This window comes from Neodiprion virginianus, chromosome 4, assembly GCF_021901495.1.
Source record: "Neodiprion virginianus isolate iyNeoVirg1 chromosome 4, iyNeoVirg1.1, whole genome shotgun sequence".
Lineage (NCBI taxonomy): Eukaryota > Metazoa > Arthropoda > Insecta > Hymenoptera > Diprionidae > Neodiprion > Neodiprion virginianus.
Genome location: NC_060880.1, coordinates 4,903,968 through 4,919,878, shown reverse-complemented (window position 1 = coordinate 4,919,878; position 15,911 = coordinate 4,903,968). Strand labels below are relative to the sequence as shown.

The 15,911-nt window shown below is 39.9% G+C and overlaps 2 protein-coding genes across 8 annotated transcripts in view; both read left to right on the top strand.

Moving 5' to 3' along the window:
• The window catches only part of LOC124302157 (putative polypeptide N-acetylgalactosaminyltransferase 9), a 196,301-nt gene extending 192,195 nt beyond the window's left edge, over positions 1-4,106 (top strand). For all 4 annotated transcript variants that reach the window (XM_046758001.1, XM_046757998.1, XM_046757999.1 and 1 more), the window contains one exon: positions 75-4,106. In XM_046758001.1, coding sequence (XP_046613957.1) covers positions 75-215 — 141 coding nt within the window. In that variant the 3' untranslated portion in view covers positions 216-4,106. The remainder of the gene's footprint in view (positions 1-74) is intronic.
• Positions 4,107-6,880: 2,774 nt separating this feature from the next.
• On the top strand, positions 6,881-11,431 carry LOC124302500 (serine-enriched protein). Of its 4 annotated transcripts, none has more exons than XM_046758740.1 (10): positions 6,881-7,186; positions 7,569-7,745; positions 7,818-8,065; positions 8,143-8,278; positions 9,012-9,050; positions 9,837-9,954; positions 10,029-10,186; positions 10,290-10,421; positions 10,486-10,668; positions 10,774-11,431. In XM_046758740.1, exons 3-10 carry the CDS (start codon positions 7,833-7,835, stop codon positions 10,942-10,944), a joined length of 1,170 nt encoding a protein of 389 aa, XP_046614696.1. In that variant the 5' UTR covers positions 6,881-7,186; positions 7,569-7,745; positions 7,818-7,832; the 3' UTR covers positions 10,945-11,431. The 4 variants fall into 4 exon arrangements, with proteins under 4 accessions (XP_046614696.1, XP_046614695.1, XP_046614698.1 ...); XM_046758739.1 differs by having other exon boundaries at positions 7,565-7,745; XM_046758742.1 differs by having other exon boundaries at positions 7,565-7,745; positions 10,778-10,940.
• Positions 11,432-15,911: the final 4,480 nt, after the last annotated feature.

Sequence of the window (15,911 nt, the reverse complement as noted above, 5' to 3'; positions counted from 1 at the left end):
AAACGGGATATCCGCGATCGCGTTACATTGCAACGTTTCTAAATTAAAAAAAAAAAAAAAAAAACAAATTCCAGACGAAGCAGATCAGGCACGGAAGCAGCGACAAATGCCTAGCGATCACCGAAAGCAAGCAGCGGCTCCTTATGGAGGAATGCTCGATGTCGGCACCGAGGCAGAGATGGTCCTTCGAAAATTACGACCCTTCGAAGCTGTGATACCGGCCCGTTTCCGAATACCAGCTGAGCCGCCTTCAGCCGCAGCTTCGGCATCGTTCCGAGGGCTTTTGGATCGGTGGGCAGCGATATTCCGTTGCGAGGACGCGATTCGGATGATAGGCGACGACCGAGCTACCCTTCACTGCCTGCCTCTTCCACAAGGACGATTCGTTCGTTCCCAATGGTGAAAAACCCCGGTGAAACGATGATTTACCACGTCGAAGAATGAGGACGGAGTCGAGGATTGATCAGCCGCTATGACGGATCCGATTTTCCGATCATACTCGCGCTTCATCTTTCGCTCTCTCCCTATCTTTTTCTTTCTCTCTCCCTTTCTATCTCTAGAACGTATCTGCATGTGTGTATGTAAATATAGGATGTAATACGGTATAAAATATTACCCGGCGAGATCAAAGCTCGAATGAAGATCAGTGTACGCGTAAAGCTGTTTGAAGATTTTTCAATCTTTCAAAGCGGATATGGTATACATACATGTATAGTTTTACCGTATCGTTATACCATCGAAAGTCTGGATCTCGTCTTTTTTTAACGAGACACATTATACGTAATGTACCAATGCGTCCTTGCTCTGTCGATATTTCGATTCAAAGCCGATCTGAGAGGAGAGAAGAAACGTTTTTTTTTTCTTTTTTTTTTTTTTGCGTATAAATTGTTGATTTACGTTACGATAACACGAATTATACATACAAGAATGGAAAAATATCAGGCCTTGATACGCGAAGCGAAAGAAAAACGAGGAGTGAGAAAATTAATTGCACGGCAACGATCCCTCGGGAGAAATTGAGACGATTTCTTTTCCTTCTTTTTATATTATTTTTTTATTTGTTTTATTATCTTCCGAAAGCAATAATTATAATGATAATCAAAACGGTACGCAATTAGGAAAAAAAAAAAAAATTTCCGGCAACGAACATGAAACGAAGCTCTTACGCAGAGTCGAAAACTAAGCTTATTGATACAATTTGTGATCAACTATTTCCATCGTCAGCTATTCGTTAAGTGTAATATCGAAATTGGCTGAAAAACGATTTTCACCAGCGCACCGCGTACCTGCGTAATAAATGCAATATATTCGTTATCGATCCTTTCGCAGCTTCGAACGGTATAATTTTCAGGCTAATTCACAATACGTGTATAATGTATAAAATCGAATTCCCGCGTGTTGAAACACCCTGTCTGCGTCTTCCAATATTACTGCACTCCGCGAGCTCAACTATTGCTATATTTACATGTATACAGACATATATATATATATTCAGTATATACACGCAGACTGTTGTGAGGCCGCGACGCGTTAATTAAATCGTCCGTATATAATATCGATCGTTTTTATTATGCACATATATGCATATCAGCGAATCTCTAAGGTATCAAAACGCGTGTCCCGTCTGTGCTTACGAGCTCATTCCTTCGTCTGTGTAGTTTTTGCTGGGGATCCTTGTTTGAAAGAACGGTTAAACATACGAGACGAAAAACAGCCTCTGATAAAGAAAGAAGAAAAATTCTTTGTACCGTAACCGACGCGCGTACGAATTTAAATACATATCTGTAATGAATGCCAGAATGAGCAAATCGTATTGTCATATTCTCAAAAAGAAATTTGCCTCTCATTGATAACGGAGAGCTATATAAGGCGAAGCGATGAAATGAGATAAAAGATAAAAATTTATACAAATAAAAAATACAATTACTCTGTTGAAAATGCGGTTTACGTATCTAGGTTTCATATCATGACGAAGTTATCGTCACCACTCGCTGCTGTTATATCGTTGTGCAAATCTTTACCAATCATTCTGTATAATAAGGCTAAGTATCTCGATCGCAGAGACAAATATGGCTGTAACGTGTCGTTGTGCGAAAAGTTCAATGTACCATATCAGAATGTATATTCGTATATGTAGGCTTCGAAATTATCTCGTATCGCACTGTATTCAATTTCAGTTCTTCTTCTTCTTCTCCTTCTTCTCCGTTAATCTCCGTTCAAGTTTTCGTTATTATGGCATTTTTTTTTTTTTTTTTGTTTTTTCGAGTCGAGAAACTTTTGCATTCCAGAGAGAGAAGACGAGAAATTATGAATATTGCAATATTGCATTTATATACAACTGGAAATATAAGAAATTGATGACGACATGAAACAAAAGAATATAAACTGGTGTGTAAAAGAAGATTCCATTGGACACTTCAATTCAGATTATAATGAAAATGTGAAAAGTGAAATTTTGCGTAATTTATCCACGCTCGAGTGGATTGATCTTTTTCTTGGCGTAAATCAGAAAAACTGTCGCAAAAAAAAAAAACCACACGAAAAAAGTGATAAAATATACATTCCAGGTTTATAAGTTTTTTGTACATTGTAATTGTAAGATATATATATATATACGCATATGCCTAATTAATTCTACCATTTAAATCATAGACAAATTACGATAAAATTCTAATAATAGTGTTATATTATATATAGGCATATTCGAGTAATAGAGATTATACGATTATAATTCGATGAGTGGAACCCGAAGCGATTAACGAGTAACGATCGATCGCTTTGTATCTACTGACGTTGAAACGCTTCCGGTTCAACGGGATAAAAAGAGAGCATAAAATAAGAGAAGATGATCTGGAAATTTGATCAATATCGATGTACAGCGTCTCTTGTCTGCAGTTTAGCATTTCTAATTGAGAGAGAGAAAAAAATCTCTATATAAAAACAACAGTTGAATAAATAATATTTTTAAAATAGTGCCACTGCAAATTTCTAGCTATAATTCACGGTACCGACGAGATACGACATATAGGTATAATAGAGAGTTATTCTCATTTGGCGTGTAACGCGATAGGTGATTGAAATTGACGAAAAAAAATTGACTATCTGGTGTATACGCGATGCATTGATCTCGCGGAACATCCGAATCGATTTATAAATGAATAAACGAATGCATTACTATGTAAAATATTGCATTATAACAATATGCAAAAGTAAATTATACAAATATACATATGCGGTGTATGATAATAGTGATAATGACTAATTACGTAAGCGCTTCGTGGAAGTATTGTCGTACCAGTGCGAGCGGTGATTACTTAATGATACATACTACAGTAATAACGTATATTCAAGTTGAACAGGAATTTTCATGATAATTAAACATCGTTATTAGACATACGTTTGTATGACTATATATATATATATATATATATATATATATATATATAGAGTGCTTCGTCGCGATAAAATGTATTATATCCATACAACCAGTGCATATAAATACATACATATGTGTCATCTGTTTTTAACGTAAAAATACTAACGAGAATAATAACCAATGAATTAGGAGTAGACCTAATACTTATATAATTAATAAAAATCGGCGTGCGTCGTTTAAATATTATATACATATAGACAATTACTATAGTTGGCGGACGGTGTAGAAAGTGCGCGAAGAAGAACGAACGAGTAAATTTATACTACAACATTTTCTACTCTTTAATGAAGATGTAACATATCCTAATAATAATAGTAATAATATTATTACATAGGAATAATTATAATTATACTATTACGAAAATTATTGGCGTGACATATGCCGACACGTGATACTTGTATCATCATCATCATCATCATCATCATCAGGTGTATATCGAGTGTGCTGTTCACACCGCGTAACGTACAAATAAGATCAGTATATCATAAAAAAAAAAAAAATTGCAACCCTCTTCGCGTGAAAAGCGGACGTGGATCGCGCTATAATCATAACGTAATATCAACCGTGCCTTATTTCGTGTACATAAATTACATAAATATTATATAATATTTCAATGACGATAATATTATGCAAGCATTTGTGTTTAATAAATGGATGTTGTTTTATGTTACTATAACCCTATCTCGTTATCCCGTCGTTTACGCGACATAACCTCTTCACCGTATATATTCACTGAATCCCCAACTTCCGTTTCGAATCTTCAATGCCGCAGAATCATTCCGGTTTCGAGAAATTTGTAGCTAAAACCGATAAGCGCAGCATAATCCATGGCCGCCGCCATGTTGCGTGGGTTTTCCTGTCGCCTCACGACTTTAGACTACGTTTTCTACCTACCGACGGTTGAATTCGGAAAGATCAATGGCTTGGCCAGTCGCACAGCCTTGGCAGAATTGAAACAAGCTCGTCGTCGCAATTTTCAAAAGTTTTACACGGCTCCGGGAAACCGTAATGAAAATTTCTCCTTCTCCGACACCATTGACGTTTCACCTTATCATCTGCCGGGAAACGATGACGTGTATATTAAAATACTTCCAATGACTCTGGTAACAGTAGCGCGCGTTTTTACCATCGATTTTCAGGGTTAATTATACAACTGCAGATTGCGCATCAGCCGGAATTCGTTCGAATATTCATCGTTATTCACCGGATTTCTTATAAATATAGTGAACCGTATTCGATTCTTTTTGAATTCAATGTTTTATCGAGGTAACATATTTGAGCTCCCTCGGCAAAGTAGGGATCGCCCTTACCGCACCCCCATCCTCCGAGGGGTGTGTTCGGCGCAAGTGATCAATCCGCAACTCGGAGTAATAATGCTCTGGACGCAGCTCGTCGCCTTCTCGTCCGTGGTGACTACATTCAATATTCCGCCGTAAAATTCGCGAGCAAAAGTACAGCACGCACCGTTTAATCAAAGATTATATCTATCAAACCTGCAGCCTCTACCGATTCGTCAGAGCTTTGTGCTATATACGAAAACGAGCGCTAAGCGGCTGCGCCGCTCGTTATTCTCACGCCGGCGCTCTCGGCGTTCAAATTACCCTTCAGGAAGGCGGCTCCACTCCCCGAAATCCCCGACACTATCAACTGATATGAATTTTTTACGTCGTAATGACCCGTTATCTGTCGTTGAAAACATCAGATTTGACAAATTGCGGAGGCGGAGCAAAATGGCAACCAAACGGAGGTCGTTAGCCGATCGTTTCGGGAAAATTGATTGGACATCATCAAGGCAAGGAAAATTCCTTTGTCACATCAAATTGACACCGGATGAAAAACTACATTTATTACTAAATACGGTTCGTGTATTATATGATTTGTATACATATATATATTTATGTATTATGGCGAATCGTGAATGATGACACCTTTATTCCTACAGTCACTTGCTCGATCATTTTTACTTTCCCATGTTTTCCGCTCTAATTCCATCGATCGGCATTTATCGGTTCACTGGTTATTCTTTAACGACGCGAGGCAGATACGGTGTAAAAAATTACCAACAGCCTGCAACGTTTGCGGACAGGTGTTACACGCACCTTCGTATAATGTATAACATGTAGATGAAAATATGCAGCTACTTGTTGCAGGCAGCGAGTATTGATCTCTCTAGAAAGAGGCAGACAGCGAGCTTGAGGGAGATAAAAAGTTTGCGTGGAAATATGAATGACTGCGGTGGATCGGATTTCTGGCATTTGAGTTCAGACGTACCCAAATGTATCAAACAAGTATCGAATGCGAAATCTCTCAGGGGTGGGGGAGGAGCGTAAAACGGGTCGTAATCTATTACACGCGCCTGCGCGTGCCAGATGAAACAAAGTGAAACGTGATTTCAATCAATCCAGATGATAATCGGATTATCATACCGCTGAAAATACACGAGTCTTATAATCTGATAATGTTATTAGAAATCCGATGAGAATCTTTCAAGTCTCGATAAAACGAGCATAGCCAGGTATACCGATAAGAGCGCAATAACGTGATTGAAAATTTCGAGAGAAGAGTAAGATAAAGGATGGAAATTGTCGTATATAATGGGAACACCTCGTCGTCGAGGGCTCATCTCGCCCAGGGAGAAACCGCACGGTCGTGACGTCAACGACGCTCCCTGGGTGACCCAGTTTAGGGCGCGTCAATGTCACCGGATTCTGGGTCACCCTTTGCACGTAGACCTGTAAGTGTGTGGCGGTCATCCCACCCTCTTCCGTTCCCCATTCAATAACGCCCCCAGCAAGTCAGAGCTCCTGGAACTTGGTTCCACCTTGCGTGTAGACGGCACACATACTCACGCCTGAACCTCAAGGACTTTGTATCTTACGCTACCGGCCAGGGTCTCAACCCCCGAACAAACTCGATTTCACAAGACCTTCGGCGAATTTACCACCGAGTCGCGGAACTGAGCCCGGCGGTTTCGTCGATAATTATTCATTATCGTCCGGCTGGAATTCCGCATAGCAGAAACCAATTTCCTAAGGTATAAGCTTCAGCGATTGAGAATTTGTGCGGCTGAAATTATTTCATCTCGTAAATAATTGAAAGTGACGATCGTTTCTAACGAACGGTCATTTTATACCTTGTCCTTATGATCCGCGGTTTAATCAATATACGCGAGGGATGATTACACCGTGATTAAATAGCTGCGATGAAAAATTTCCAGGCCGTGCTGACGCCTGGTGTAATTTTTTCTTTTTTTTTTCACTGTTTTTTCCTTCTTTCTTTTTTTTTTCTCTTCTTTACCTTTGTTCCCGAGGGGATAATTTTTATCTCGAATTAAAAGTTCTTCAATAAACAACCGAGAGTCGGATGGGCGCAGGCTCGACGGCGTCGCGGCGCAGGCGCCGGTGATGAAGGTTGGCCGCAGAGTGTGGAGAGGCGAGTCTATAGGGTAAGAAGTGCACCGATAGAAACGCCGTTCCGTAGTTCAGATACGGTATTCATTCATAGGTAGACCCTCTGCCTAGATAACTCATCGGCACTAGCGCACATCAGGATAAACAAACTTCATTTTATCACACGCAGGTTCATGCCCAGCTAGTTTCGCGCACAGAATTGTCGATCACGAGTTTTCAACCTTGCATCCAGGTTATTCAATCCGTTGAAAATCATTCGTTACACGCGTTTTACGGGTGTGCAATTAATATTATGCCCCTTCGCAGGGTAATCAGTGACGCGCAAACTTGAAGACAACAGGTAACGTGACATGTTGCGTAATACAGCTTTTCGCCACCTCCCCTTAATCTGCATAACTTCCTTCAGGTTTTGATTTTCTTTTTTTTTTTTCTTGTCAAGACACAGGCAAGTACGCCACGCTGTTTGTGTATTGAATTAAAATTGTTGAAAATAAAAACTGCAACACCGTGATATTATCGCGAATTTCGATTGAACTCAGAATTCCCGATGCATAGCTGTTGGATTAGAACAACTTTCGAACCGACGGGTTGATAAGCATATCACAATACCGAATGTTTCTGCAATAACGAAGAACCTTTATACAGGCGTTCAGATTTCCCGACGCTACAATCATTCCAACTTCAACTTATATATCATACATGACAAACTGTTGCACAGGCAGGTTCGTGCCGCGGTCTTCTTCCTTCGGAGTCTGGGGTGTGAATAAAAAGGCACCGAGGTCCACAAAGCGTATAATATGCGTAACGAGAATTTGCCGCAATTAGTGAAGTGAGGTAAAGTGTTTTTTCGAGGGAAAAACAGCCCGGTGGGCGAGCGGGCACCGGGACTCCAGCAACAGGTAATTAACGAGAAGCTCCGGTGTCAAATGGCCAGGGTCCTTATCTATGAGGTGTAAAAATTACGGTCCCAGGAGAGCTCTGGGTCCATGCCTGAGGCGTCGGGATCGGGCCTCGGCCTCGGCCGTGGCCTTGGAATGATAGGCGCGATGGACTCGCTGCTGGACGAACCGGACTACTCGACCTTTGAGAACAAGAGCGGACTTGCCGAGGACATGAAGTTCCTGGCAAGCATGCCCGAGCTTTGCGACGTGACCTTCCTCGTCGGTGACACCCGGGAGCCGGTCTGCGCGGTCAAGGCAGTCCTGGCGGCTCGTAGCAGGTGAAAAACCACGTCGAACCCGCCCCGGAAATGGACTCCGAGGCGTATTCCAACGCCATTGGCATTATCTGTTTCAGGGTCTTCCACAAGATGCTTTACCAGGCGCCCAGCCCACAACGCAAAAAGGACCCACCACCCAAGGAGAACAAGATACGTCTCTTCCTGAAACGAAGCTCAGAGCCACTGCTCAACCTCCAGAACGCCACTCAACAGGTATAACCAAAAATACTAACATCTCCGCTTCGTAAGAATTCGCCGATATTGTGGCCCAAGTGTGCAAAGGCCGAGAGTATAAACTCGGGAGCGCAGATTATACGGTGAAACGGATTGATAAAGATCTATATTTTGATATTTGACGAATGATTAGGCAGACACGCATAACACTGTAACATACAATTGTGCTTAGGCTCAATACAAGAATGCTGCAAGGCTTCGAATGAACGATTTTTTCGCTTTGAGTGACATCACTTACCTCTACACGTACTCGTGTAATACATTATTGTGCAGTAAATTTTATACAAAAACAGTAAACATTAACAACGGTTCGTTTGCGTATGATACGGAAGAACGGATTAGCCCCGTTTTTTTTTTTCTTTTCATCCCTGGTTCACCTGATTATCGATATATTTTATCAACACCGCATTCTGTGTATATGTGTAAAACGAAACTATTCCACACCTTGAAAATATTCTAATTTGACCACTGGAGAGAAAAAAAGATAAAACGAAAACCACAAGGTAAAAGAAAAAAGAAATCACAGCCGAGTTGAGGGTTGATTTTTTGAACGTGAAATGAAACTAATAGCTCATGAAATACGACCCCACCCGTTGTTGACGACGGTGTTGCGTAAACCGCGGTTGGCGTAAATTGTTAGCCGCAACACGGGCTTCGGTGTTACAAATTCAAAATAGCAATAGTAAGTGTGTATTTGTTATGTGTCGTGTAGCGATCAGGCTTCGCGCAGCAGCTGGCCCCCATTCAAGAGGTACTTTAATCACCTATTTAATCATAAAACTCCTATCAATTAGTCATCTAGTAGGAGCTGAAGTATGCCTTTATATTTTCACACACGTACTTACATGCATACATGTATGGTAGATGATAGAGTCAAGCATAACCGAGTTAGGTAGCATCGGTCCCAAGTATCTTCAGTGCCGGGCAAAGTCAGTGTAAAATTTGTTTTAATTTCGCATCAATTAACGGCCAACGAACAAAGGAACAAATAATCGGAACTGATATACCTACATAGGCAAAATTTACGCTGGCTTGAACTGATCACTAAATAATTTTCTCTACCAACACCCATTGTCGAATTCTCACCCCGACTTGGTTCGTGCCTGTTGCAATGTGCTCTTACTTTTAATGTATGGATAGTGTGCTTGCACCAGGATTGATTATAGTGAGCTTTGGTTGTTTGTTAAATTATTTCACCGCAGTCGTACCGCAACTCGCTACACTGTTCGTGACTGTCGTTATTGTGAAAGTTATTTGAGAAAAGACTGCGGGGCGTAAAGCACGGCTACACGTTCGTTCAATGTTTGGCGATCAGGTACTCCATAATTAACCGCTATCGCTTGTTCCGCACAAAAACATCACCAGCAATATCTTCTCTTCTACAGTCGCTCAGCATGGACGCTCTCTTTCGATTCTGTTACACTTATAGCTATCGTACTTGCATCAGCATATTATTTATGCTACTGATCGTACCGAATTTCATACCTCGAATCGGACAACACTCGAACCCGCTAATGACAGTATTTCTTCATCGCAGCCACAGTCGAACCAGCATCACACTCTGATCATAGAGGAGTTCGAACCCGACGTGTTTCGCCAGCTCATCGAGTACATCCACACCGGATGCGTCACTCTTCAACCGAGAACTCTGCTGGGTCAGTTTTTCCCAATCAATAGGTCAACGACGAACCTCTGTAATCACTGATTTTTCCCCATTCTTTTCTCCCAGGCGTGATGAACGCTGCCGATTACTACGGACTTGACGAGCTCAGGAGAGCTTGCGCCGGTTTCGTTCAGTGCTGCATAACGGTCGACACGGTCTGCGCCCTTTTGGCTTCGGCGGAGCGGTACATTCAGTACAAATGTACGAAATCGCTGGTGCAAAAGGTCGGTTGAACCGTAGAGCTAACCCTTTCTCTGGTGATAAAATCATCTCTGCAATGTCAAATGGTTCAGCGCTAACGGCACTTCTCATTGGCCTGTGTAAAAGGTCCTGGAGTTCGTCGACAAGCACGGGAACGAGGTGTTAAATCTGGGCTCGTTCACCCTCCTGCCTCAGCACGTGGTCCGGTTGATACTGGCCAGGGAAGAACTCGTCGCCGAAGAGTTCACCAAGTTTCAGGTAAACGATCAACGTCCCTCTCTCACGTATCGTTGAAATTAAACGAGTCCATTTTAAACCGCAGGCCGCGCTGATGTGGAGCAAGAAGTACTTCGACAGCAACCAGAACACCCCGCTGAAGGACGTGATCGGTAACTTCCTGGTCTACATACAGTTCCAAAAAATACCGGCGAACGTACTGATGCGGGAGGTTCACCCGCTGGGTCTTGTGCCCGACAACATAATCATGAACGCATTGGCCTATCAGGTGCGTGTCTTGACTCTGCGAGGTGTCGATCGTTTAGAAACGGGTCGCGCCCCCCCGAAGCGAGGAAGCGGGAGGGTACGGCACTTGACTAAAGGGTTGTTGCAGGCAGACCCAACCAGTGTCGACCCCGGGAAACTCTCCCCACACAGAGTGAGGCGTCAGGGTAGGAGTATGTCGGTGCAGTCCTCGCTCGACCCTTACGGCAGCAACACGACCCTGAGCTCAAGCGGAAGTGACGTCGGTTCGGACCAGAAACAAAACTCGGGTAGCAACTAACCTACAGCCGCGGCCGCCCCAGCTGCGGCCGCTCCGAACGTCCCGATGCCTTTCCCAGAACGCGAATCCTCCTTAATTGTTCCGCGAGAGGATGTCGGCGGCGACCCCGCGGCCGCTGACTTGGGCGGCCTCTACATCCGCTTTGTCCTTAGGCAGGAGGGCCGGGCAGACCTTGTTTGGCTCTACAAGACGCACAAATTTTAATCACCTACAATTACAAGGAAGATATCCCAGGTCGATATCTCCGATTTCATTTCTTTTCTCATACGTTACGGTAGACTGAACTCTAAGCGACACGTATCCTTTTTCGTCCGCCATTCGACGCTTTAAGGGGGTGAGATAACCTTCTCCAAAGTAAGGCACGTCAAGAGGCGATTTAGCATTTTTTTTTTTTTGAGAGAGAAAAAATTACATTCTACATTTCTCGTCATGAGAAAACTTTCCCGCACTGAGAGAAATTTTTAGTTCCGGTTACTTACCTTTTTTTTATTTTGAGATAGTATACATTGAGTATTTATCAAGTTATTATTTATCAAGAAGCTGTAATGGGATTGTAAACAAAAACTTAGATATCGATGCTTCGTTCAAATCTCTTCAAAGTGCTTTAAAAGTCTAGCAGATCCGTTTGATTACACTCAACAATGGTTTATTCTATTCAAACTACTGTTTTTTGCAGATTCATCGATATTGATTATGATGAACCGATTGGAATATTCAATTGACTATTGGAAAGAAACAAAAATCTGTTTCATTGACTTGAAAAATAGTCATTCGAATAAAATAAGTGATCGTAAATTGAAATCCAATAAATCTGCCTGATTATTAACTGTTTTAACGGGATTTTGTAGAAAACATTGATATCCAAGCTATTGTTTATCCTTCGATTATCTTTTACTCTCGTGTCTTTAAACAGACTTTCTCAGCTTTCAAATATAATACTTTGATAAATACTCAACGTACAAAAATCTCTTATTGGATCTAATAAAAGGTATCGACTTTTGGCTCACAAACCTTCTTAACAGCACAATAACTCTGCAGCTAGTCCAATGTCAGAGTTGAGTATTTTTATTTTAGTTTTTTTTGCTCCCGGAAACTTCCGGTTCATTTCTAATTCTTTCCATTTTAGGGGGTCGAGTTTTTTCAATATTCAATTATCCGTAGAGCCTCAATTTCCTGGTGGAGTAATTTTAGCCGGTATGCAATGAGCATATGCAATTCAAAGAAAACAGATTCGTCTTACGCTCAGAATCATCATGATTATAATCACGACAAAATACCTTGTGCTCTGCGATATTTGAATTTATCGGGGTTTTATTACTGCAAATTTCGTGCACTCGTCAGGCTGAGATAGAAAAATTTCACCAGGAAATGTGAGAAACGGCAGATAAAAGCGTAGCTCAAAATATAAGAATTTTTTGTCACGCTTCGCCTCAAAGTTTCAGATAAATAGTACAGTTTTTAATTTCGATACAATCTCCAGAAAAAATCTTCCATTGAACAATTGTCCAGTTTGTCCCTGTCCGCTGAATATTTATGGGTTTCTCGAATAGCGATAAAATAGCGTAATAAAAAATCAATTAATATTCTGTCATAAATAAATGCTCAATTTGATTTATTCACAGGGACATTGGCAGGTTTGAATACATATTATACATACACACGTAGTCAATGTACATAGAGTATATTGATATACAAAATTATAAATAATACAATTATAACATATCCATCAATCGAGCGATAAATGATACCTCGTAATGGTAGTGACGTTTTAAATTATATATTTGATACTACTACAAAGTCACAGTAGCTGTTGTTCTCCCATCATTTACGTGATGAGAAAGAAATTAAAAATATCGCGATTGAATCAATTCGTGTGTTTAGAATCCTCATGAATATGTGTAACAAGTATCGACGAATAGATGCGTAATCAGTTAGAGAATATTAAAAGCGTGCATCAATCATTTACCTTACAAAAAAAAGGAAAAAGAAAAAAAAAGTAACGAGAAACCGGCGAATATAAAAAATTGAACGAAACCACATTACGTGTTCTCCTTCGATTGCGAAAATGACTCGTGTATATATGTATATCCCAGAAAGCCGTATTTACTTAATGATCATGCGATCTGTAATATTAATCAGCGTTGTGAAATCGAGATCTATCGATCAAACATTTCCATGCATCCTTGTCGTGTGGATTTTCGCGAGTTAATCAACCCTCGCCCGAAGCGCACTAACTGTGATCCTGAAGATTTCTTTTTTTTTTTTCTTCTCATCTTAGCCTCAGGGGGTGTGGTAACCCCCCTCTCCATACAGACTGAACTTTGCCATAAAGTTCAATTGATAATTAATATTAAAAACTATATTCATCAAGTTGTAATACACCAAGTTGTGTAACAGCAAAGATACGTCATACTGCGTGTTTTTCATGATTTATACAAAACCGGCAGGAGCCCCGCCTTCCTCCGATGCATGCACAAGTTTTCCACCCCGAGTCCTGTCGATTACCCCCAAAACTATTTGTCATCGTTCCGTCAACACGTGACTTATAATGATGCATTAGACGTCCGGTACAAACAGAAATGTTGTAAACGATAACGATTTAATTGCCAAAACAATTATACCCCGTTGATAAACATGGATGTCAATTTTGAACCGACGAATTACAATTAAAAATAATGTCAGTTTTGTTTTCTTGGAAAATGAATTAGCTGAAAATCGCTGCTCTTAAATTGTCTCAAATTCTATATTATATAATCCAAAGAACACTGTTGGCGAAATTACCGAACACTACAAGTTGAATAATTATAAATTTGTGTTCTATTGGAAAACTTTTCAAATTTTCGAACAATGACTTACTGGCAATTTACAAAAAAAAATCTATTCAGAAAACGAAATGTACTTTGTATCCTGCAAGTATAGAACAAGATGCTGGAATTTTATAATTCTTGTGAATTGATCCATAACTACATATTCGGTGTTTAATTTGATTCCATGTATATTTTAAGGGAAGGAAGTTGTTTCGATACAATTGAACTCAATCGATCATACTTAAAACTTTTTTAAAATCTCAGATTAATATTTTTGACGATAATCCGTACGTCTCATGCATCTTTAAATTCTGCCATGGCTGGTGGTTGGCTGTTATATCACCTGTTGTCAAGTTGTTATTCGAAAAATACTGCAAGTTGTGTTACAGCGCTGATGGACGTTTCGATTACGATAAATTTGGCATTAGTTGATCTTGCGAGATTTTCCCTCAATCGAGTGATCGGTGGGAGGCTCAACTGATAAAAGGTGCTTGCGAGATCGGTGCTGACTTTTGCCCCCTATGACGAAGTCATTTCGATCAGTAAACATCGATAAAATCGCTAAGATTGCATATCGGATACGATAGAGAATCGAAGTTGCCAGGCATTCTTACAACCAGAAATAAAAATAGTTTCGAGTTTCCATAATACTGTGGTTAAACAAATCGACCGATCGAAACATCCATTATGCGTCGTCAGGTTAGTTGCTACCCTGCAAATATCTTATCCACATTATATAGGGGTTATTTATATATCTACAAGAAGTTACGTAAATATAAGCAAATACTATCATTGTTATGTATTTAATATTAAACAAAGAAAGAAGATAAAAACAAAAAAAAAAAATTATTGTCCCGTTTTTCCGTGGATTTAAAATACGAGTGTTATACGGACATTATATTTAAAAATATAATGTTTTAATAATGATTACTGCGCTTTATCGTAGTAATTGATATATTTTTTATTTCATTTTTTCACCCGCGTTAATACGAATGAAGAGGGGGGGAGGGGGGGGGGGGGAAGAATAAAGGTCGCGAACTGATATCACTTATATACTTCATGTAAGCATTATATTATACATAATGCCTAATAGATACATATTTTTCAAAACGAATTACCTCAAAATCCTCACTCTAGACGGTGAAACTTTTTTTTTTTACCCCTTTCAATTAATCATCAGCCCAGACAGCTTGTAATATGCCGGCACTGCGATTCAAAATTCACTGCGAATTTATCTAATCGTATGTACCGAAAAATGAAATACCCTCAAAACACGTCTAGGTATACACATATAAGTATGTGTGTACGCCTAACGTATCAAAAGTGCCGGCTCAGCTTCTGTGTCATTTCTAACAGCGTACGCAAACTATACAGACAAAGAACAAGGACGGATCAGGCGATAACTCGAACCGCTTTTTTACTCATATACATATATATATATATAAATTTCGTTTAAAATACGATTAATACCTTGTGACTGTCGCGTTTCTTGTTGATTGCCTGTATGTTCACGTACCTGGAACATTGGATTTTGATGTGAAAAATTGAAAAACTCTTGCATGGTCGACGACCGCGAATTATAATTGTTGTTATCAGTTTTTACTGATTAGTAATTAGGTTAAAAATACAGAAAAAAAATTACTTTTACAAATTTTTTTGTTATTTTGTCGATATGACGGGACGACTGGATGCAAAATTATTTGGCCACGAATGTTTCATAATTAAATTTTTATCAATGTGTGTAACATGTTTTCAATATGTTACATAAAAATGCGCATAAGTGTCAATGATATGTTTGTAAATGTGAATAACTGTATTGTCGTACTATTGTATAGCCTTGCGTGCAGCGATGTATAATTTTGCTTTCAATTTATGAGTGCCAATAATTTCATCGTATGATATCTTTTCGGCAAGACAAAAAAATATCGTTACAATTCAATTCCGCATAAATAATCTTACGAATTTTCGAACCTTTGTCGCGGCCATAAAAAAAAAAAATTGAATTACATTGTCATAATTTTGGGTAACTCTTTCTCAGAGCAACAAGTAATTTCTTTTCCCGACTATTCGCTCTTCTGTGACCGAATTGGGCGCAGATTTTAATTTTGCAAATATTGTTGGAATGAGTTTGGGGAAAATGAGTAATCGTATCAATTCACC